This window comes from Scomber japonicus, chromosome 21 (genome assembly GCF_027409825.1).
Source record: "Scomber japonicus isolate fScoJap1 chromosome 21, fScoJap1.pri, whole genome shotgun sequence".
In the NCBI taxonomy this organism is placed as follows: Eukaryota; Metazoa; Chordata; class Actinopteri; order Scombriformes; family Scombridae; genus Scomber; species Scomber japonicus.
In genome coordinates this window covers 6,758,124-6,780,857 of record NC_070598.1, presented here as the reverse complement: position 1 = coordinate 6,780,857, position 22,734 = coordinate 6,758,124, and the positions used below count along the sequence as shown (strand labels likewise).

At 40.6% G+C, this 22,734-nt stretch overlaps 1 protein-coding gene across 1 annotated transcript; it reads right to left on the bottom strand.

The window, feature by feature from the left end:
- Nucleotides 1–11,978: 11,978 nt before the first annotated feature.
- Nucleotides 11,979–20,955, bottom strand: cdk13 (cyclin-dependent kinase 13). The gene is made up of 14 exons (XM_053342468.1): nucleotides 19,770–20,955; nucleotides 18,805–19,371; nucleotides 18,541–18,699; nucleotides 18,299–18,438; nucleotides 17,982–18,152; nucleotides 17,694–17,883; nucleotides 17,520–17,576; nucleotides 17,265–17,366; nucleotides 17,068–17,145; nucleotides 15,651–15,767; nucleotides 15,424–15,555; nucleotides 15,113–15,309; nucleotides 13,741–14,247; nucleotides 11,979–13,549 (listed from the first exon to the last, which is right to left on the bottom strand). Exons 1-14 carry the CDS (start codon nucleotides 20,915–20,917, stop codon nucleotides 12,843–12,845), a joined length of 4,272 nt encoding a protein of 1,423 aa, XP_053198443.1. The 5' UTR covers nucleotides 20,918–20,955; the 3' UTR covers nucleotides 11,979–12,842.
- Between the last annotated feature and the right edge of the window lie 1,779 nt (nucleotides 20,956–22,734).

Sequence of the window (22,734 nt, the reverse complement as noted above, 5' to 3'; positions counted from 1 at the left end):
GAGGCCTTACCTATGCATAAGGCGAATGACTCCCGAATGACTCCCGAAAGTCTTATGGTGCGTTCAAATGGGAAGCACTTTTTTTACTTCATGTTATCCGCACAAGTGTTAATTCGCACCACACAGCCAGAATATATTATTGTACATGAGCTACAACGTACCGACCATGTCTGACTCTGAGGGTGTGTGTTTGGGTTCAATTCAGCTTCTGAAACTCACCATTCTATCATTTCCCTTCACTCTCTTTTCTTTTTCCCCTTCTCCTCCTCCTCCTACGTCCACGAAATACATTCAAGTACATCTGAACTCCAGTCAGCAAACAACATGTACGAAGAGAGACTAATTAGATAACACCCAACAGTGGAGGTTGGTGTCTCCACAGTGCGCTGTTTCAGACAGGTTGAGAAGCAAGAGTGAAGATAAATCAATTTTTTTAATGTCAAAGTTTAAACAATAAACTTTTAGCGCTCCTCTTGCTGGTAAACATCTCCGGATCAGAGCAGAATCTGGTGTGAATCCAGGTGTTAATTCCTCCTTAAGGTCCAGCTCTGCTCCCCTGCTCTCTCCTCCAGAGTTCAGCAGTCTGTTTGCTCTGTACCTTCACTCCATTACAAAGCTTTATGATACACAAAAAACTTTCACTCAAAGTTGAATATTATCAACTCATTTGCAAATATGGAAATTATGTTAATTTTGAGCATTCATGTCACGAAGTTGTATAATTGGCGTTGCCCAGTGCACATTTTGCATATTTACATTAACTTCCTATGTAATTTGCACCACATTTAGTGTGAGCATACCAATGGGTGCCATTGAAAACTAAACATTAGAGACCAGCAGCTAACACTAGGTACATTACCATCACATCACAATGTTTTCAACTATTTATTCAGACACAAGAAAAAGGTTCTCAAAGCAAATAACAAATTGTTCCTTTTGTCAAGTAATTTATATCCAGATGTTATCAATCATCATCTCTGCCTGAACGTTTTCCCTGTCAATGAACCCAGTGAAGAATGAAAGAGGCAGACATCAAATCTCTGCAGTGAGTAAATAAGAAGCTAAGAGTATTTGATGAGATGCCGAAGATAGTACAACCATCAATACAATGTTATTTCCAAAGATATCTACTCTAATTGATGTAACATCTGATTCAGCTACGAATATCTAGGTAGGAAAAAATGGTAGGTGGGTACTGCCTCTGTATACCAATAGATAGATAATAAAGCTGAGGTTAGCTCCATGAGTGGGTTGAAAAATGTTTTATTCTAATATAATCCTGTTATTCTTTGAAAGATTAGACTGTTTGGAAGAGGAAGATGGTGTCAATTGGGAAAAATAATGCTATCAGATAACAAGTTGGGTTACAGTTGGTGGATTTCCCCAAAAGCCTCAACTCTGATGCAAGGACATTTTTAGTGGAGAAATACAACACAGTGGAAGCCCCCAAATTATAGTTAGCAAATGATATGCTACGCCTTAAGCCTTGAAAGTAATGCTAGGTTACTTGGTAGCTTGTTTGAAATGTTTTCAGCTGTTCCTTTTTTGTTGTTGGTTTTCAATCATCAGTCCAAAAAAATGTGTTAGAAAAGAAGTAGTTATTTTTATGTATAGTAATATGGGGCACAGAAGATAAATACTATTCATTATAATGTTGAGAAAACTTATTTTTTAAATCTGCTTATTTTTGGAGCAACTGTGACACCTTGTATTACTCACAAATGCAACTGCTGAAAGTTTTAGATTTCATTCTGTGAACGTCCACCATCCCAAAATGAAAAATCATTCTCAGAAACAAAGTTGAAATTAAAACTGCATTGTTACCTTATCTGTGAGGGTCCAGTGTTGTTATGTTTAGTAATTTTGACCCCCAATACTATATTTGGACAGTGCTTTGGAGAGAAAGTACAGTATATACTCCCTGTCAGGAAGAAATTCGACATTTTCAGCCACACAAAAACTTGATTAAAAACTCTGCCAATGTCAACCCAAAGTTAAACTTTGAGTACACTCAATGAACTTTTTGAACTTAAAGGTTACAAAGGATGCAAATAGAGACACTTTTATTTAATGAAAAAACATCTTCTGTAATAAGAGCAGACAGCACTTGCCCCTCTATGCTCCCTGCTACCAATAATTTTCAACTGTTTACAGACGAAGGAGAATTTGTAATTCAGAAGGGCATGTTCATCAGTCAACAGACTGCCAACATGCACCAGAAATTCTAATAAATTGGCATTATGCCTGATGTAGCCTAATTAACCGCTCAAATGCCAAATCGAATTAAGTCTTGTGGGAGGAGAGCTTGCACCAAGAAGAAATATTTTACCAAGACATACACAATGTCCTGTGATGGCAAGGATCTGATTAAAAAGTAAGGAGGACATTGTGATAAGGATGCTTTTTTATATTCTCCTTTCTCTAATTAATCTGCTCCAGATGGGACTCCACATTAACGACCAACCGTATGGCAGTCATTTACCTGCAACATAAACTTATACACCATTACTGCTGCATGACTCACATGCAAACATAAGGTTGGAGAGATTGCTTCCCCAATGAGATCCATACAAATCCTGTTTCTTTGATATTATTTCCTGTTTAAGGAGTCACCAACCAACTGGATTAAACTGGATGAGCATGGATTATTCTGCATGTGTAGCATGTTTAGCATCACATGCAGAATATGAAATAGATCCACACATCACCAATTATCCTGAAAATGAATATCTTCTATCACAGCTGCATGTCTAAGCTTTTGTTTGATTTGGCTTCTTACTTTAAGATTAATTTTATTCTCGCGGGAGAGGGGATGAGTGTGAGATCCCCACAGGGAAATGTGGGAATTATGACCCCTTCAAGGGATGCTCAACCGATTTTTAGTGTCAACGTCAATTTACTCATCATGGGGCTACCGCACGGCCTGTGAAAACAGTTGAGCAATTACTTCTGTGGCTCTGGGGGAGTTAATATCATTTGAGTAATCTCAAAATGAGCTCAGAGACTTCATATTAGTAATAATATGAAAGACTGCTCTACAAAAGTTTCATTGTGGAGTTTAAAAGATGTGGTTGTTTACCATGAAGAGACATTCAAATGAAACGGCGTGAAGTTGAACTCTGGGCAGTGTAGGATGTTGGAGTTTCACCCTCAGGCTCTGATGCATCAATTATGACCACAGACTATAAGAAATAATGGATGTGACCACTGTGACATCACCCACTGGTTTAAGTAAGCATGAGTTTGCATTTATTGACCCTTGCCATCTTGGATTTTTGGAGCCAGAACAGATTATATTTGGATGAGAGGGTGGAGCTGACCTTAACACGACCTGCCAGCTGCAAACTAGCTAGCTCGGTTAGCACAGTGCATTTACAGTCTATGGTTAATCATTACAATGCTAATACTAATTTTCACTAGTAAAAAACAGGCTTAAAACCATAAAAGCAACATGTAGAAACTAGGAAAAACTGAACATTACAATTAACTTTCATAAACTGACAGTATCTTGTGAATTGGTGATTTACATTATCATATTAATGTTGTTGCTGGCGTAGCGACTTGCCCACCTGTCACTCAAGATGGCAATGCCTTTAATTATTCATAACTTTAAGCCTCAATAAAATTTAAAAAGGTGAGTTACATAAAATTGCCCACCTGTACAGTTGTCATGAATGTTAATTACCAATAGGCTGTAAACATGTTTATTTCTGCTGTAAAGTTGAGCTTTTTAACATGGGGGGAAGGGGCTCTAAGCGGATTGACTTGCTTTTGGAACCAGCCTCAAGTGGCCATTCGAGGAACTGCAGTTTTTGGCCGTTTTGCATTAGCTTTGTTTTTCAGCTCCAGAGGTTGATGCTTGATTTTGACCAATATTTTAGTTTAATCTGTCTCTTGAATACCTCATAATTGTGGAAGTGCAATAACAAGTTGTTGAAGTCGGGGGAGAAAACAAGTTCTTGTTTTGGAAGTCAGAAGTAAGTCTTACTTCAAGTACCTTGAATCGGAATCTGAAAAATTGTTTCCTTCTGTAAGAAAAATATAGTTTTTTTTTCTTTACTTAATGTAGTCATGATGATAATGCTAAAACATTGAATGTCTCTAAACTAACATTTATCTTTCCACCTTGTAATTTTTAGCTGATGACATCAGTTTTATGCCTGAAATAAAAACAACAATATGTGTGTACTATATGTAAAGGCTATATGTAAGTAAATTCTTTGATTATTGATGATAACATGATTACTTTTGAGCTGACTGATAGCTGAGAGACATTAGTCAGTATTTATTTAAATTTGCCTGCTTGTATAGTCACTAAACAGAGCCATTTATCATCATTTTTTGTGTATTTTTCCTCCCTTCATCATAAACAACCACACAAAAAACAGATTTTATTTGTTATTTTTGTTCTGATGGGTTCAACAGCAGTCTTTGGGGTGAGTTTTTCCCTGCAGGTAAATGTGCTTCCTGGGTGTGAGGTGGTATGTTTTTCTCTGACAGGCTGTTTGCTCAGGAAGATGTCAGCGGTTCATCTGCAGCATATTCACTTTGAAATAACACTTAAAACTCCACATGGGAATAGCAGATTTCCACAGCCGCTGGGAAAACAAGCTCCAGAACAACATTCACTGTATATGCTTCATCTTCCAGTGCAGTGCCAAGGTTTTACAGTATGCCAAACTGCTGTGCAAGGCGTCATCTAAGCAATGAATCATAAACAAGATGTCTTATTGACTTATTGACCTTTACACACGTCAAAGTGGTTGTCTGTTTTGTATCCACCCCCACCCCCCACGCCATTTCAATTTGAGCCACAATAATTCTCTGGATTGCATCGCTCGCATTTCACGCTTGATTACATTTTCCTCTTCACATTTATGGAAAAGCAGTTGTGTTTGCTTAAGCACATTTACGTTAATGTCTCTGGAGATTTTTTCCATAGCTTGGACAGCTATAAGGCGTGGGACGTTGCTTTATAAAATAGTTGTACCCATTGTCACAGATCATTTAGCCTCATTTCACCTTAGAGATAGAGATTTTGTATGCCATGAAGCGATGGATTTACTGACATCAACGGTATAATACCGTCCACTGTACAAATGTGATTTACCATAATCCTGTTTAAACCATTACACAGTTTGAAAAACACACCACTGTAACTATTTCTGCTTCTTTCTTTCTATTCTCAGAGGAATTTTTATTGATCCAACACATCTTACAGTAAATACAGCAGCGGCAGCTCACCAATATTACAACCAATCACTGCAGATGGCGAGAAACAGCTCCTTGGCACCTGCTGTGGAAAGATGTACTTGAGGACGGGGGAAAGGTGTAAAACTACGGACATATGGATCCATGCAGAAAAGGTTCAGACAAGGATGGATAAACTGTAAACACCTCATGAAAAAGAGGCTAATCAATCAGTGTCAAAACTGCAGGTGCATTAGTCAAAGCATTGAGAAAAGAGATGAAAATGGCAAAATAATTACATTTATGAAGGAAAAAACTGTCAAATGATGATACAACAGCTTTCTCATTGAGTGAGTAGCAGGCTGTCACTCTTCAAAATTCAAACTACAGTTCAAAAACATGGGAGAAATTAAAGGTTGACAAAGTAAATTTTGAAAAGAGGTAATAAAACAATCTTCCTCTTCCAAGTTAAAAGTGAAATTTATAAGCAATAAAGCATGCATGCGCTCTACTTGTGAAGCTGTTATAACTCATTCAATTCCACTAATTCCTTCTTAATTTACTTGGATCTTAATCTCTCTCATTGTCCATAATGGTGGTGTGCAGCAACAATTAACAGGTCTACAGCTCTCACATTGCCCATTCGATCTTAAATGATCTCTTTCAATTCTGTGATAAAACTATCATTTGAGCAGAACATCAACTCTACAACCAAAGTAAGAATTATGCTTCATGTGTTGCATTCAAAGTAATAGGATTTTTGTGTGTGTGATTTACTGTATCTTAGTTCATTTGAAGTGTTTGTCTTTGTTCTTGGCATATCACAACCTCTTGACTTTGTACTTAAGTTCCTTACAATGTACAGTGTAGTGCTAAATCAAGAGGTTGTGATATGTAGCACAACAAGCTAGCAAAGCTCTGTAAACAGAACCACATTTCCTCACATGCTCGGTGGCATCTGCCGTTCTGTAACAGGGTCAATGTCTCTTGTTTGAGGAGTTTGGAGAGGAAGAAGTGAAAGAAGACACACTGGTAGTCGTTTATTACTGACATACATATCAACCTTACCAAGCCCAGTTGCACGAATACTATTTTATCATGCATGAACAAAACGGAGGCCACATGTAACCTAGATGTCACACTTGAGTTGAGAAGCTAAAGGACAGAGAAGCTCAAGAACATGCAATCATCCGTAACATGTGTGCCGTCCAACTAACTCAAAGAAGACACTGTTCTGTTGGATGATGTCGCTTCTCTCTATTTATCTAGGCGACACATTTCACAGTTTCAACTAAAATACACAGAAGCATTCTCTGGAGACTAAATGAGTTATGAGTCTTTGGAGTCATTTCTATCATGTCACCTAGTGCAACAGTGTGACTCATTAAGGTGGTTTTAATAGTTTTTGGATAACAGCAGGGGTCTGCAGCACAGAGGAATACCATATATCAAGCTTTGGATACACACACAACACTTCTAAGTAGATACTGTTGTTTGTTTGGCTCTGCACGTGTTATTTGAAAAGTCTTCGGTCTTATCCTTTAACACACAGCGGGACTCATACTTTGCATTGATCGAAATCTAGTTGAATTGTTGTTTTTGTGTGTAAACAGCGAGAGAGAGAGAGAGAGAGAGAAGTGCAGGGTGCAGGTAAGACCATCTTAAAGCTCAACAAGATCATCCTCCTGGCTCATTAATATTCTTTCCACACTCTTGTAAAGTGCAAACAGCTCTCCAGTGCAAACACTTAACAACAGGGTCCAAAAAATGTGTGAAAACTGCACAGATGTTTGTTTAAGCTTCACAAAGTTACATTTTTTTTCTTTTTCTTTTTTTAAAGAATTAATGCTCTCCAGCAACTTTAGCTTTGATGTGCCCTTCCAAGAAAGTCTGAGGGTTAAAGACAGTTGGTTTCAAGACTAGCAGGGGTAAATTACTGCAACCTGACCTTACATATCAAAGTAGGTGTAAGCGAGGTTGAGCATGACATCTCTGGGTCACATCTGCTGTGAATGATTGGCGCGCCCTTTGTCTCCATGGTTGGAGTTAATGGGGATGTCATGAAGAATGCGAGGCCACGTCTCACAGTGGAAGACAGAAAACACAGATGAACATGTGCGTTTGGTATAGGAGCCACACATTCTTGGGTGTCATTTGTGTGAAATTCAGCTGATCATCCTCTGAAAGTTGGAAATCAGCAGTTTTATAGCACACATAGCTATCGATGGCCTTATTGATGGCTGCGTAGATCAAACAAGTGACCTTTTCGGTAATGTGATGGTTTCACTAACCATTGACTGTCTCTGCCACCATGTGTGACAATAGCACAATAAAGGTCAGTGCGGCGTAACCTTTGGGCAATGTGTCACCTTGCTGGACACTCAGACAATGATACAGAGCACCGGGGTGGAAAAGCTGCCCTTTAACAATCCATCGTGATTGATCTACTCTGAAAGCTTTACTCTCTCCATTCAGTGAATATTAAGTAAATCGCTATCTCTGAAATTACACAGTTAATGCGGTGTCCTTAAAAAGAAACCGCTCATTAAGAGAGATTAACACTCTGTAATGTAGTCACGTTAATGGTTGGTTTTCTACCTGAGCTTAAATAATATGCTTCAGGCGTAATTACTGACACTACGAAAGTTTTGCTGTGCATGCGTGTGGAAGACTGCACAACTATTGTTTCACTGCCACCACTTTTAGATTTCATATTTTAATTAAAAACTACTTTGAACACAGCCCCCGGGAGGGAATCACTCAGAAATAAAACCGAAAATTGTAAACAAAACATTATCTAAAAATGTCAGCTGCATGCATTTTCACTCTCTCTCTCTCTCTCTGTGTGTGTGTGTCTCACTTTCTTTAAACACACACACACATACACACACAGACACAAAAAGAAAACAAGGTTTGACCAGAGGCCATTAAACAGCCATTAGTTCAGCTGACTCACCTCTTTAAGGAACAGTATGGCCTAAGGTGCAGTGATGCACTGTGGGTCACATTATGGTTCAGTTACTGCAGAATCTCAAAGGTTAATTCAAAGTCAGCACTTTAATTCTTCAATAAATCATCCTTAATTCCTAATTATTTTTTCTCCTCCTGCATTCAACTGTCAACAGTTAGCACAAGCAGCGCCTCTTCCTACCCTCGAGCCACCTTGGAACAGTGCAGAGGACTTAATGAGTTAACAAGCTCAACTCTAGGTAAGTCTCTGATTAGCCAAATATGATGAGCTCGTGGATCGTAATGAAATTGGCTGCTTCCCATTTTCATCAAGAGCAAGCAGCTAAGGAAGTTTAAAGAAAGTCTTCATCCCTCTGCCAGCTCCCTCGTGCACTGAAGCAAGTAAAAAAAATGAATTTCCCACCTGCTCTACGTGTCAGACACAAGCGTTAACGTGTTCACATTTATGGGCTTCGGTATATCTTGGTCATACTTTTCTGTTTTGCAAGTGTATATGAAATCTAAGTTGAAGGAGTGAGATGCTTCTGAGTTTTCAGCTCTCTCACTCCAGTCCTTTAGCTCCACACTGTGGCAAAAAGCAGGCGGTGCAGTTGCTATAGAAATAATGTGAGTGTTTGCAAAGTGCTGCCATGAGCATGTGTGTGAAGTTAAGTGTGTGTGGCGTTTTGCTGATCCCTTTGTTTTTCAGAAGCTTCTTGGTTAGTTATGGGTTTGTGAATGAATCTAGACAATTTAAGGCCCTCTAAGTGTTAGTAAGAGAAATCTGTGTGTCTGTGTGTGATTGACAGAGAGTTAGAGAATAGGGGGGCTCAGTAAACACCACCATGCACCAGAAAAGAGGGATCATGCTGTGAGGAACCTTTTTCTTTTGTCTCTTTGACAATTTTCCTGTCAGCCTGGTTGTTATGTGCCCTTCCCTGCAACCACTTTTTTACCATTAGATTTAAGGAAACTATTCATTCATTGTGCATTTGGGTTTTTTGGGGGTTGTTGTTTTTTTGGGATTTTTTTAATCTCTTTCTGATATTTCATTAGTAGCTTCTTTTCTTTTACAGACAAAGGATGAAAAATGGGCGATGCTTTCAGGGTCCATAAAGCAAAAAGCAATTGTAATGTCCATATTCCCACTCCAGGTAGATTTTCTCACTGACCATTACCCTTTTTCACATTTGCTTTTTCAATTAAGAATCAGAAAAAGTTTGACTATGTATGTTGTTTTTTTCTTCAAGTTCAAATCCTTTTTAAGATGGAATCAATAATCTTTCTCTATTGTTTCTCCGACTCTCTGAAATCTCTCCCCATGGACATTCAAAGCTCTGTGATCTTCCCTAGTTTTAAATAAGCTCTCAAACCTCACCTTTCACAAGCTGCTTTCAACAAATGTTTGACTGTTATTCCGACACTTTCAAATGAGGCTGTCCATTATTCTCTACTTTTAACACTTCGTCTTTCCTGCTGTGTCTTTTTCTGCTGCTCCTCTATTGTGTGTAACTTCTTTTTGCCAACGTATTTCTCTATGTAAAACATTAAGAGTGCCATTAAAAGTGCTGTATTGATAAAAGGTTTCATATTATTAGGGTTGCATGGTGTAACAGAGGTTTTATTCCTTGGTATTCTGTGAGGATTCATAGAAATATCCTTTTCTTTCATGTGACTATAGGTCATCAGCTCACCTGCTGTACACTGTAGCTCTGTTTGGTGTGGGATTGTTTTTGATGGCTGATGAAAGCTGAAATGCTTTGAACTCGTATAAATTTTAGGGACATTTATTGATGTTGCCACTATGGGAAGTGTGGTCCCCAAACTTTTTGGTTGGTAAACCCTTCAATTAAGGCAACATTACCCCTTAATGTGGCTGTGGGTAAAGAGCAGTCCAACCCAAGAGTCATTTTTCCATCTCAGATTGTTTCATATAAAAGATTCTTAGAAGCCCAGGGAGGTGAATATATCCAAAACATCACAAGAAAGCAGAAATTAGAGCAAAGACATAAAAAATAAACATGATTTTGTGTGTAGAAAACTTCATTTCTTACCATTTCACCATCTTGTGACCTCTCAGATTTATCCATGGATCCCCAAGGGCCGTCCTGGTGCCAAGGTTAGGAGCTACTGGTTTATAGGCAGGTGGGATGTTCTACTAAATTAGATGGAAGTGAAATCTGTCATTTTACAGTCTTTATTAGAGTCTTATTTTAAATCAATTCACCAAAAAATGTGAATGCTGTGCTTTTCGTGCAAATCTGCATTGCATATTCTCCATAAATACCTTGCCTGACTCACGCTGCCTCTTCTCTTCTTCTGCTCTTTAAACATTCACTGTTGTTTCAATCAGTCACCGAAAATATGATGCTGCCAGTCTCGCTGAAGCTGCCGTAAATTTCCAGCAATCCATCATTCACGCCGTATTAATCACAGACGAGCTGCCATCCTGCTCTCTGAATTAGCTTTGCAAGACGGAACCCCTCTGAGATAATAACTTTTTCATCACCAGCGACGTGACGTGACGAATTCAGATGTGGCTATAATGGCTAAAACAAAGGACAGATGTGTGAGGAATGTGTCTCAACATTTTTAGCATGCAGAATATCACAGTAGGCGATGCCGAACCCCCTCCTGTCCTGTGAAGCTTTACCTTTCACTTGTAGTGTTTAAAGCTTGTTATGCAGCCTGTTCAGGGTCAAATTGAGCTGTAAAAACACCCTATACGCATTTCTTTTATTGAGAATTCTCCTAATGTAATAAAATAATGATTGTGTGAATGCCTTTTTTCACAGAATGAGGAATTTATGAATGTAAATAGATGTAGAGACTAATTATGGGTCAGAATAAAAACAGTATGTAAGGGTGAAATGGTAATTGCCAATATATTTGAATATTTTGAGTCTTAGCACTTGGATCTAGAGTGACTGGAGAGCAAAAAGTGATGATTTTTAACTAGATTCAATTCATTTTTTTCTTTTAACGTAATAATTCATAATCTACAACAACCAGATACATTTTCTTAGAAGTTTGAATGTTGATGTTGATCATTTATTAGATGTTTAAACTGTTAATCACTAATTTGATGCTTTTTTTACATTTGAGAACCTCCAGTTTTCTCTGACATAATCATTTCAACTATTTTCTTTAAGAGCAGCAACTCTTTTGATAAAAGTAAAAGTAAAAATGGCAAAAGGGTCTATTTGACACGCAGAAGGAATTCAAAGTTGGCGTTAAGAGGGAGCGTTGAGGACTGGAAACTGTTTTCCACACAATTCAAAGTAAAAGTGCTTGAGGATCGAGTCCACCGGGAGCTATCATCCTTTCTAACGTTCCCTTTCCTCCTGACAGTCACACTGATTTGTATCTGTATTTGAGGCTGTGTATTATGTTGGTGTGTGCTGCCGTCTTCTTAGCCATTCCTCTCTTGATAAAGAAGTGTAGCCTTTAAAAAAAAAATTAAAAAAACATCACAGGTATGAGTTTTCATGCTACAACTGGTGCCGAAATATCCCCTACTCACATTATACACCGACTTCCTCAAGAAGCTTGTCATCTTATGAGTGGTGAATCTGCTCAAACTGTCAAGATTAAGTTTAATTGTGGTTGAAGGCTTAGGTGTATTGCTTCTGAGTTAAAGTGACAAGAAAATACACTTACCTGCAGCAGTGGAACCAAATCCATCCATTGCAATAAGCACATAATACAGTTCAGTCAGAGTGTGGTGATATTTGACAAGATGCTGCCATCTAGTGGTAGATTTCATGATGTCACCTATTCAACACAGCAGGATAAGATGATCTTTGTAGTAATTAAAACACACAACAGCGATACATTGTTGGCATTTCTTTAATAAACATTTGCCAAAGGAGGAGGGTGGGGGACAAAATCATTTTAGTACAAAAAAAAAAAAAAGGAGAAAAAAAAAGACATTTTTTTTACTTTTCCAACTTGGGTTATGTGTTTGTTTTGCTCATGATTTTACAATACCTATTGGCAAAAAGGCATGTGGAATTTAAAGTGAAAACAGCCTTTTTTCTCCAGTAAGTCAGATATCAGATTTGCTGCAGTTGTCCAAGTGCTACCAGTCTCTCTCTTTCTTTCTCTCTCAGGAACTAACAGTCCTTATTCTTTTTTTCATCAAATAGCTCCCTGCCATCAACCCAGTCAACTGAGCCATCCTTGTTTCAACATAATCATGGCCATAAAAAAAAAAAGAAGAGGAAACTACATTACTGGTCATAATCCTAATTGTGCAGATAAAGCACATCATCCGTTTCCTTTCATAGCTAAAATAGTTTCCGCCTACTTCAGTCAGTAGTGCAAAACATTAATACTACTCTGCCCTGGAGCAAATTACAGAAAGGCTAAAAGGTAGAGGTTTAAAATTTTACCCGGCCTGATAAATGTACACTCAAAAAAGGTAAAAGTTTAATTTAAAAGACAGCAGAATAGATTACAAAAAAATATGAAAATGGTATGAGCAAGAAAAGCTCCTCCGGTGTTATTCAGCTGTCCTTCTGCAACGTACTCCGCATTCCAGATCGAGGAGGAATACAATGCCTTACACAGAATTAAGTTATTACAAATTGAGTGTGCATCTCCAGATCCTCTCTGGTCTGGCCTGAGAGGCTCCAGGCTCACAACTCGAGTCCTCGAGCCTTTGTACATTGTTACGACTGCCGTTTCATATTACCAGTCTATCAGAAAGGCAGGCCTCGTCCTCTGATTGTTGCTGTCGAGTTCACGTGTGGGACAAAACCCAGGGGTAGTGGCGGAGCCCCGACCTGAGAAGGGGAGCCCCAAGATTGGCCTGGTGCCTGGATGGGTGGGGGAGGAGGTACACCATCCTTTCTAGCCATGCTGTGGTTGTACAGGTGGATCGCGCTGGGGTTGGGCTGCCCCTCCACGTGTAAGGGGCTGTGATTGTACTCGAAGCGGTGGTCCTTGTCCCCGGTGAACACCATGCTGCTGGCTCCGGTGGCTCCTGCGCTCGGAGGGAAGGGCTCAGGGTGGGCCGGGGCCAAAACCCCCGCAGTCGAGGAAGAGGAGGAGCCGGCGGCCTGGCCCGGCCCGCTAAACACGTCCCTCAGAGCGTGAGGTGGCAGGCCTCCACCCAACATGTGACCCATGTAGCTCTCCCCGAACCCTGCGGGAGTGAAGGTCGGAGGAGGTGGATGGCTGTAGTCTCCCCCGTATCCGGGTCCTTCTGCAGTGGGGAGAGGTGGATAATCCGGCTCCGGCGGTCTCCCTCCATCACCTCCACCTGTAGATGCGATGGGGGGAGCGTGGCCTGTCTTGGGCTCAGGCGGTGGCTGCCGGTAGTCCAGGTCGGCGTGTGGAGGTGGCTCAGGAGGCTCAGGTGGTCTCTGGTCTGGGGGTAGGATGGATACTCCACCTACCTCTGACACTGAAAGACAAAATAAGTGTTAAGGATTTATGTTTCACACATTTCCTTTTATCTGGATGGTAATGAATTTTAACTGTGACCCTTTTGGCATTATCAGTTTTTAGAGATCGATAAAAAACTCTTTTCAGTAATATGAATTATTTATAACGTTTTAAACTTTCACACTGTCTCATAAATAGCTTTAGATTTACCTGGAGAGACAGGGCTGGGCTCTGGAGGCTGTTTGACCTCTGGAGGAAGAGGAGGACCCCCAGGTGCTCCTGCAGCAGCGTTGGTGCTCTCCGCCCCTTCTCCACCACCATCACTCGCTTCCTGCCTCTGAGTCTGTTGAGCCTGCAGAAGCTGAGCCAGCAGCATTGTCATGGCTGTCTGGGTGGCAGCTGCAGCCTCTCCTTCCGGGAGACTCGACGGTGCAGACATCGGTGGGGAAGGAGGCTTGGGCATCGGGGGTGTGCGGGGCACTCCTGCTGGAGCAGTGGGCTGGGGAGGCTTGGTGGGCGTAGGCTGAGGAGGAGGTGGCTCTGCAGGGTCGGTGGGGGCTAGCGCTTTGGAGAGCTGCTGTAATGTCTCCTGGTTGACCTTGGTGCTCATGGTCTGCACAAACTGGGCCGTGTTCACTGCACTCTTGGGTTGGCCGAGGAAATTTAGGAGGACCGCCAGCTGCTCCTGGGTCAACTGGGAGTTTGGACCCTTTGGATCTGCAAGAAGACAGAGCAAAGATATGTTATAACCCAGTGTGTCAGGGTGTATGCTCCTTTTTAATGGCAAGTTAAAACACGTCAGATTTCAGGTATGTCTGACTAGGCGACTCATCCCTACAACAAGGACTAACAGTGTTGAGATATGGAGCACCCTACAGACACAGGGCAGCAGCAAACAAGAGAGGAGCTTTGTCCAGTGTGCTCTCTATATACATGACATACGTGTATGGTCAGTACCGTAGGAAAGACATATAAACTGAGTGAGCGAATAAATAAATGACATTCTGGATCCAAGATCAGTTACTCCAGCCTTTTATGATCTCTAAAAGTCATTAAATATTTTAGTCTGACTAAATTTGCATATTTTAACAAATTTTCTGTTTATACTTGACTGCACTGCATTACTATAATCCAAATTGAATTGTATAACACCTTTCATACTGGTAAGTGCAAGTTGAGAGTGCTTTACAAATAACTGACAAGTCACAATATGATAGTACTGGGGCTGGGTATCGGTGCTTGATAACTTTACGGTATAAACTGAAATCAAAATACCTCAATCTTCTTTGCACCCAGAGCTAGAAAGTATTACAATTTGTATCGACTTGCTCACAGCCAATCAATGCAAGGGTTAAATATTAATAATTTGAAGATTTTCAAAATGTATTTGTGTAAAAATCTAATCATTTAGATGTGGAGGATTTATGCAATTTAATGCTTCAATTCATATAATGGGTCTCAAATGAAGTACTCATCTGGTATCAGTACGTCTTTAAAGGGAACTTGGATTGATGCTGGTATTGTTTTTTTTAAATGATACTTTTCCCCAGACAGTACAAATATAAACAGTGGTCAAACTTACCCAGCAGTGCAGTGGCAGCTGCGTTCTGGGCTTTGACTCCCCCAGGAGCGGGGAAGCCCTGGGGAGTGTTACTGCGGCTGTCGTCAAGGCCAAGCTCTTTACGAGGCGCCTTAGGTGCTGCCAGCTCCTCCGGCATCTGCTTCTGCCGCCGGCGTTTCTTACTCCACAACTCGTGACAGTCTTGCCACAGAGGAAGGCTGGAGAAATGGAAATAATCATCGCGGTGAGAAGTGCGACAGAGTCTGTAAACCTGATTAAGAAAATAACAAAAACAGGATCAACATGGTGATGCAACGTGAACCAAAACGTACTCTGGTGGGGGCATTTTGTCTGGGTCCACGTCCTTGAGGAACTCGCTGCCTAGCGCCTGTTCAGCCGTGCAGCGTTTGCTTGGGTCCAGGTTCAACATGTGGTCAAACAGGTCCAAGGCAGACGGAGGGATGCTGAACAACAAACAAAATTCTCAGTAAAATGAAATAGCTAGAAAAAAGGCTCAAACCATAAAATCTATAAATACACATGATGTACATTAACTTACAAAGCAAACTCCTCTCGTAGTCGTCTCCTGTACTGTTTCTTTGGTTTCATGGTGTTGAAGAAGGGAAGCTTTATTACATCTGGCCAGACCGCGGGGCACGGGCTTCCACATATTCGGCTAAAAGACAGAGATTTATTTGTTTAAAGCAGAGTGCAGCAATGTGTGGACACTGTCTGGATGCTGATTGTCTATTATTTACTAATTTAACTAAGTAATATATAAAAAGGGTATTCAGCTGGTCTGTTACCTTTCTGTCATTTCTTCCAGCTTACCTCATGTTTCCGCTGATGATTTTTGAAACAATTTCTACTTAAATCAGTGACTACATTTCCCAAAATTACCTCTGACAAACAGATAACTGACTTGTGACTTTACAGTGAGTCACATTTGTCTTCACTGAGCTAATTTTATCTCCTCCTACACAACCCCAAATGTTCCAACTGGCTAAGTGAATAAATAAGCAAAGAGAAGAAAGTTAATCAGAATCTAAATTTTAGTAGGTAAAGTAGGTTTTGCACATATATGGAATTTGCCTTGGTGTTGTTGGGGTGGATAACAGTTAAAGTAACCCTAAATTTTAAGTAAAAAATAGTGAGGAGACAGAAAGAATTAAATGAAATGCTTAAAAAGAGATCATATAGTCCTAATACATCCATTTTCATAAAAGCCTGCATACTTTACAGCTTCCTCTACAAAGTTTTAGGGTTTCCCCCTCAGCACAAGACGCTGCTTCCACTGAATTATTGACTGTTTTCACCTTTCTTCTAACAAGGGCAGTAATGTGAAATAAGTTGTGTTAATTAAAACACATTTATGGCTGGGCTGTGAGGCATTACGGTTAAATGAGACCATCACTGAGCAAATTAGCAGAGATTTTCCTTCTCACTCCTTAAGAATAGCTGAGATGTCTTCTCAAGTGTATGTCTCTGGTTCAAGGGGGAGCGGCACTATATTAATGCTGGCAGGCTTTTGATGAATAATTTTCATTTTTTGTCTACTTTATTTTAGGGTATCTTATTATCATTCTATAGTTCTATCTTCTTATCAATTTTATTTGTCTTTTAATCTCTCTCTCTTGACCTAGCTTTAGTCCAGCTTTTATTAATTATTCATCTTTTATTTTACTTTTCTTTTGTCTTTTTAATCCATTTTAACCTAATTTATCACTCTAACTTTTAATAATCTTATTTTACTTATTCTATTGAAATTTTTAAGCATTTTTATTTTCTCTTGCATGCATTAGTCTCCAGTTTTGTCTTTTAAATTTTTATTCTTTTATTTTCTTATTATCAGCTTGTCAATCAGCCAACTGTAAAGCACTTTGGACTACACTGGTCTGTATGAAAGTTTGATTGATTGATTGATTAATTGATTAAAGAACCAGTCTAGGATTCTGAATGATTTTGGATAAACATACCTGATGAGCTCCAATTGGGCAAGCTCCTGATTAGCCTGAAAGATTGGTTTCTTTGTGAACAGCTCTCCAAGTATGCATCTGTAATAGAAACAAAATCCAACACATAATCCTTGATTATCATAACCAAACTGTGCCACTCACTCACTTATCAATCAAATAACATAAATACACTGATTCAGTATCGGTCCTGCTCTTACCCGCAGCTCCACACATCAATCGCTGGCGTGTACCTCTCCTCTCCCAGGAGCAGCTCCGGGGGACGGTACCATAGTGTAATCACTTTATTGGTGTAAGGTCGACTGGAAGTGAGATTAACACATACGAGTAAGTTTGTGGCCGTCGTAAATCATAAGCTATGTTTGCAAATACATGTAAATATTATCTTTAATAAGGAAAGACAGCTTTGTATGTGAGGTTTAATGAGTGTCTAAGGTAGAACATCAGAGGCTCACCTCTCTTCAGAGTTATACAGCCGAGCAAGACCAAAGTCTGCGAGCTTTATTTGACCTCTGATTAGGAGAAAGAAAATAAAGATTAAGTCTAGTTGGGAAAATGTGCTTTACAATGTAATAAAGCTCAACAGTAGCGTTCATTCTGTGTGAGTTTAAAAATCCCAGAGGACTTACTTGTTGTTGAGCAGAATATTGGAGCACTTGATGTCTCTGTGCAGAAAGTTCTTCTTGTGGCAGTAATCGAGACCCTCTAGCAACTGTCGCATGAAAGACTTGATGTGGCTCTCGTTGAAGTGGACCAAGCCAGACTCGAGCAGACCCATCAGATCGTGGTCCATGTATTCAAATACCAGATAAAAAGCACCTGGAATGGAGGAAAAGAGATTAAGAAAACCATCCAAAAAAAGAAGCCTTATTCATATTCTTCAGTATGTTGTGAGAGCAAACACATATCTTATATACCTTTATCATTCTTGAAGTCCAGAGCATCCTCCTTGTCTGTGACGATCTCCTTCATGTTTATGATGCTCTTGTGGTTGAGTTGCCTCAAAATTTTAATCTCTCTGATGGCCGTGATTGGGAAGCCCTCCTTTTCATTGTCCAATCGAACCTTCTTCAAAGCCACCATTTCAGCTAGGGGGGGACAAAAGAGAAAAACTCAATCAGCTGCACAGATTCTCAGTAATAACTACTTTAAATAGAGAGGGGTATCATCATTCATTTTTATTTTACATTTAAGGAACATTAAGGAGCGATCCTTGTTTATTTAAATCACTCACCGGTGTCTTTGTCTTTTGCTTTGTACACCTGACCGTAGGTACCTTCCCCTGTGATTCCAATAATCTCAAATTTGTCCACACAGCGTTTCCCCCAGTCGATCTCAGTTTCCTTAATCTCACCGTATCTTGGGCCGCAAATTCTGTGATTTACAAGTAAAATACGGATTATAAATATGAATACAAAATAAAACAAGAGGCACAGGAAATATGTTGTATTGTACATTGAATGGAATTTAACATACTTAGGTCTTTTGCGCAGTGTTTGAGACTTTTTGTCATCGGGTGGGCTGTGTGGGGAGGACGTGCCACCAGGAAGTTCAGGCGGGAGAGGCAAATCAGACAGAAGTTGACGGGCCTTCCGATCTGACTTTTTCTTTCCTGAGAGCAAGCTGTCTTTAAAGCTGATAAGAGGAAAATGAAGGAGATACAGAGAACAAAAGAGAGTGAGTAAGTCATGACAATCATGTGTAAATATTCAAATAACCCAGTGACATACACACACATACCTTTCTCCTTTATCCATGTGCTCAAGAACTGTTTGGGGCAACGGTAGGGACGACATATTAGAAATGACCGGACCAGTGGGTCGTTCCTTGTCTTTAACCTGTCCCGATGCTGGTGCTTTCCTCTTATCCCGATGTACAGAGTCATCTTTCCCCTTTCCGTCTCTGTCCCTGCTGGTCTGGTGCTCGCTGGTCCTCTTAGATGACCGGTCGGAAGGGGACTGAGGCTGGCTGGACGTTGGAGTTCTGGGACCTTTCTCTGGCGGGGGAGGAGAGGGAGGGCGGCCCTTTCTGGATGTGTGATTGGACTTAGGACTCGGTTGGTGTGAGGCTGAGGAACTCTTGGTCGGTGTAGAAGTGTTGCTTGAGTTCTTGGCCTTGGCAGCCGCTTCGGCCGCTTTGGCCTTTTTCTGCTTGCTGAGCTCGGCAGCGAGGCTGGTTTTAAAGGTGAGGGTGCTCGGCGAAAGACTAGAGGGGCGACTGCGGGAGCGTGAATGGCGGTGACGGCTACGAGAGCGTGAATGCCTAGTGGATGAATATGGACTTCTGCTACGGGACCTGGCAGATCGCCTGGAAGTCAACAAAAAAAACAGGAACACACTTTTTAGATTTTGTCTTTACATCATAAACTTTACGCTTGACTTACTTTCATTAGATCTGGTGGATATTACAGTTCTGAAATGTGTTTTTATGTATGGCGTGTAATAAAACATAAAACAAGCTGCACAATAACCAGACTTTTGCTAAAGAATATACAAGCCAGAAATAATGAAAACAAAAACCTGAAGCCATATTAAATATAAATCATTTATAACTAAGTCTTTCTTTGGGTTGCATAACATTACGTCAACACCTTTCATTAAGAGGCTAATTTCATTCATAAGCCATCATATTATAAATCAGTGTTCCTTATTATTACAAATCAAATTAATTAACAAATAAAATACACATTTTATAAAGTCCCTCACCTGACATCTGGACTTGGGCTCATGGACTTTCTGTATGGACTTCGTGATCTCCGGCGGTTTCCATAAGGACTCGAACCAAACTCTCCTTGCTCATATGGACTGTGTCGGCCGTAACTCGGGGACCTGCGCCAGTTGGCCGGGCTCACGGGGGACCTCTTCCTTTTGTTGCTGGAGTATGAACTGGGTGACTTGGTGGCATACGCCCCATACATATCTGTATCCCGGCTGTAATAGTTGGAACTGGGAGAGAGTCTTTTGCTCCCATAAGTTGGACTTCTCTTAGATATCAGCTGGTTATAACCACCGGGCGACTGGTAGCTATATGAGTATGATGTCCCATAGGGACTTTCGGCTTTGAATCCAGGACTTCTCCTGTATGGCCTGAGGTCTTCACGGTCATCTCTATAAGATTGCGGAGCATCTCTGTATGCAGATGGGGGCTCTTTGTCAGATCTTGTTTTACTTCTGTGCCTCTTTGAATCCCTTTTATCTGCAGATTGTGAGGACTGACTTGTGGATGTCCTTTTACCATTTCTGTCATTGCTCCTCGTAGTGTCTCTGTGGTTTTTAGAGCCACTCAGGCTGCCTCCACTCCTAACTTTTGAGGAGTCCCTCTCTCGGCTCTGGCGGTCCTTTTTCTTGCTAGGCTCCTTGTCTTGCTTGCTCCTCTCAGCTGGTCCTCTAGTTTGCTCGTCTTTGGCGAGGCTGACTACCTCCCTGTCTCTTGGGTGACTCCTGCGAGGGGATGCTGGTCCATTACAGTCACCGAAGTCAACATCGCTCAGCCTCTCCACTGAGAGCCGGTCAGCATGGGGGTCAAGTTTAGGAGAGGGACTCCCAGAAAACCTCTCTGACTGGGAGCTCACGTCATCATACTCCACCAATGTCCGCAGTTCAACCTCTTTTACAAAAGTGCCTTTTCGGTCATTGCCCGGCTCCCCTGTTGCACCCACATGCCACAAGTCTCTGCCCTTGGCCTGCCTGCGTTTCTTCCTCCTGGAAGCCGAGGAGCGTCTCTTGTCCCGGTGCTTGTCCCGCTGAGCAGCACCGCTCCCCGGCTTACTACTGCGCCTGTCCTGCCTGTTAGCATTTCTCTGCGTGGAGGGGCTGCGTCCCCGACCCTCACGTAGCACCTCTGAATTAGGCATTTATACTACAAAAAAAATGAACTCTACACTTTACAGCCACCCCGATTTAAGAGAATAATCTTATATATATATATAAAATATATATATATATATTACGTACTTTACTTTGTGGAAACTGTGGAACAAAACATTTGGGCTAGCGGGGTTGTAACAGGGCTAGTTAACTGATATTCACATTTAAGACTAGCCAGCCAGCTAGCTTAGCGTTAGCATCACGAAGCTAGCTCGGTTAGCATCACGAAGCTAACTCGGTTAGCATCACGAAGCTAGCTCGGCTGAGAGAAAAAAAACCCGATATAAAGAAATTTTTAAAAAAGCTTGGAGTTACCTCAGCTGATAATTCATGACACTCGATGCCGACAGATTCAATCACACGACATAAGCCACACTATGATGTTTAATTAGATAAGCTAGTCGATACTCAACCATTGTGTAGTTAAGTTAGCAGAGGACGGACATCTTGAGGCTAATGCTAAGCTAGCCTCCTCCACTACTACTACTACTACTAGTCCACTTCATTCATGGTCAAAGCAGCACAGGGTTAAAAAATCCATACAGCTCCTCTTGAAATGTTGACGCCTTTGTGCAAAAATATATATATCCATTAACCGAATAGTGTTAAAGTGAAAGTTTTTTAAAAAAATGTTTAAAAACAAAAAAACACAACTCACAAACTTCTTAGCCTCCCATCTCTCACTCTCTCTCCAAGTGTGCAACAACAAGGAAGTGGATAGCACAGCACACGAGTTGTAGCTTTCTTCTCTCCTTGCGTGGAGAGTTGTTGTTCAAGGCAACTCAAGTGAAGATGCAATAAAACATAAAACACCATTCAACAACAACAACAACGATTAAAAAAAAGGCTGCTCCTGTTAATAATCCTGTCAGGGGGTTTGTTGCTCCAGTCCGCCACCTTTACATTGGTAAAATCAGAAAGCAGTAGGCGTCTTTCCCCACGGTGGAAAAAATGAGCTCACAATAATAGTTTGAATTTGTGTCTCCAAAAATCGTGTAACTTTTGTTCGCAGTGTGGGCTAATTGTGCAGCAGCAGCAGCAGCAGCTCCAGCCAGCCAGCCAGGGCCCCAGACAGCTTTCAAACTACAGGCCTGGTGCGTCGCTGTGAGCCAATGACACACGTATGCGTAATCCAGCTCAGAGGTTACGTCACCAGCGAGGGAAACCCTAACCTTCACAATACAGTCTCTTTTAACACCCATAACCACAAACCCCTTTATAATAAGAAGTTGTGACACAATTTTTTTTACTGAGATTTAAAAGTCATCCACTCCTCCACCACACACTCAACATTTAAAAGTGTCTTTTTCATCTTCTTGTTCTTGTTGTTGAATGTTTGATCTTGACTGTCTTTTTTTATTAGGTAGACCTGTGCAATTCAATTCAATCCAATACAACAATTCTGCTTTATATTCCACATTTATCAATCTTATTATCTTGTTAATATTGTCAGGAAGGTGATGATTTTGTTTTATGTTTATTTTTGAGGTCATGGTGGATGATGGTGAGATAACATATTCCTTTATTAGTCCCACAATGGGGAAATTTGCATTGTTACAGCAGCAAGTGGACAGCAAAATAGAATATAAGAGCAGCAATAAAGAAGAATAAATAATAAGTATAAAAACAATAAGAACAATAATAGTAAAAACTTAGACTCACTGTCCTCTTTATTAGGTAGACCTGTGCAATTTAATTCAATCCAATACAAAAACTCTGCTTTTAACTCTACATTAAAGAAGCTTATACAGTTTCAGTTGTTGTTAATATTGTCAGGAAGGTGATGATTCAGGTTTATGTTTGT

What these genes read in the sequence shown, in the direction of transcription:
- cdk13 (XM_053342468.1), bottom strand. Translation starts at nt 20,917, where the DNA reads ATGCCTAATTCAGAGGTGCTACGTGAGGGTCGGGGACGCAGCCCCTCC. An exon ending in ATTGATGTGTGGAGCTGCGG is followed by an intron (nt 17,146 to 17,264) that starts GTAAGAGCAGGA and finishes TTTCTATTACAG; the next exon opens with ATGCATACTTGGAGAGCTGT. An exon ending in GCCCAATTGGAGCTCATCAG is followed by an intron (nt 15,768 to 17,067) that starts GTATGTTTATCC and finishes TCTGTCTTTTAG; the next exon opens with CCGAATATGTGGAAGCCCGT.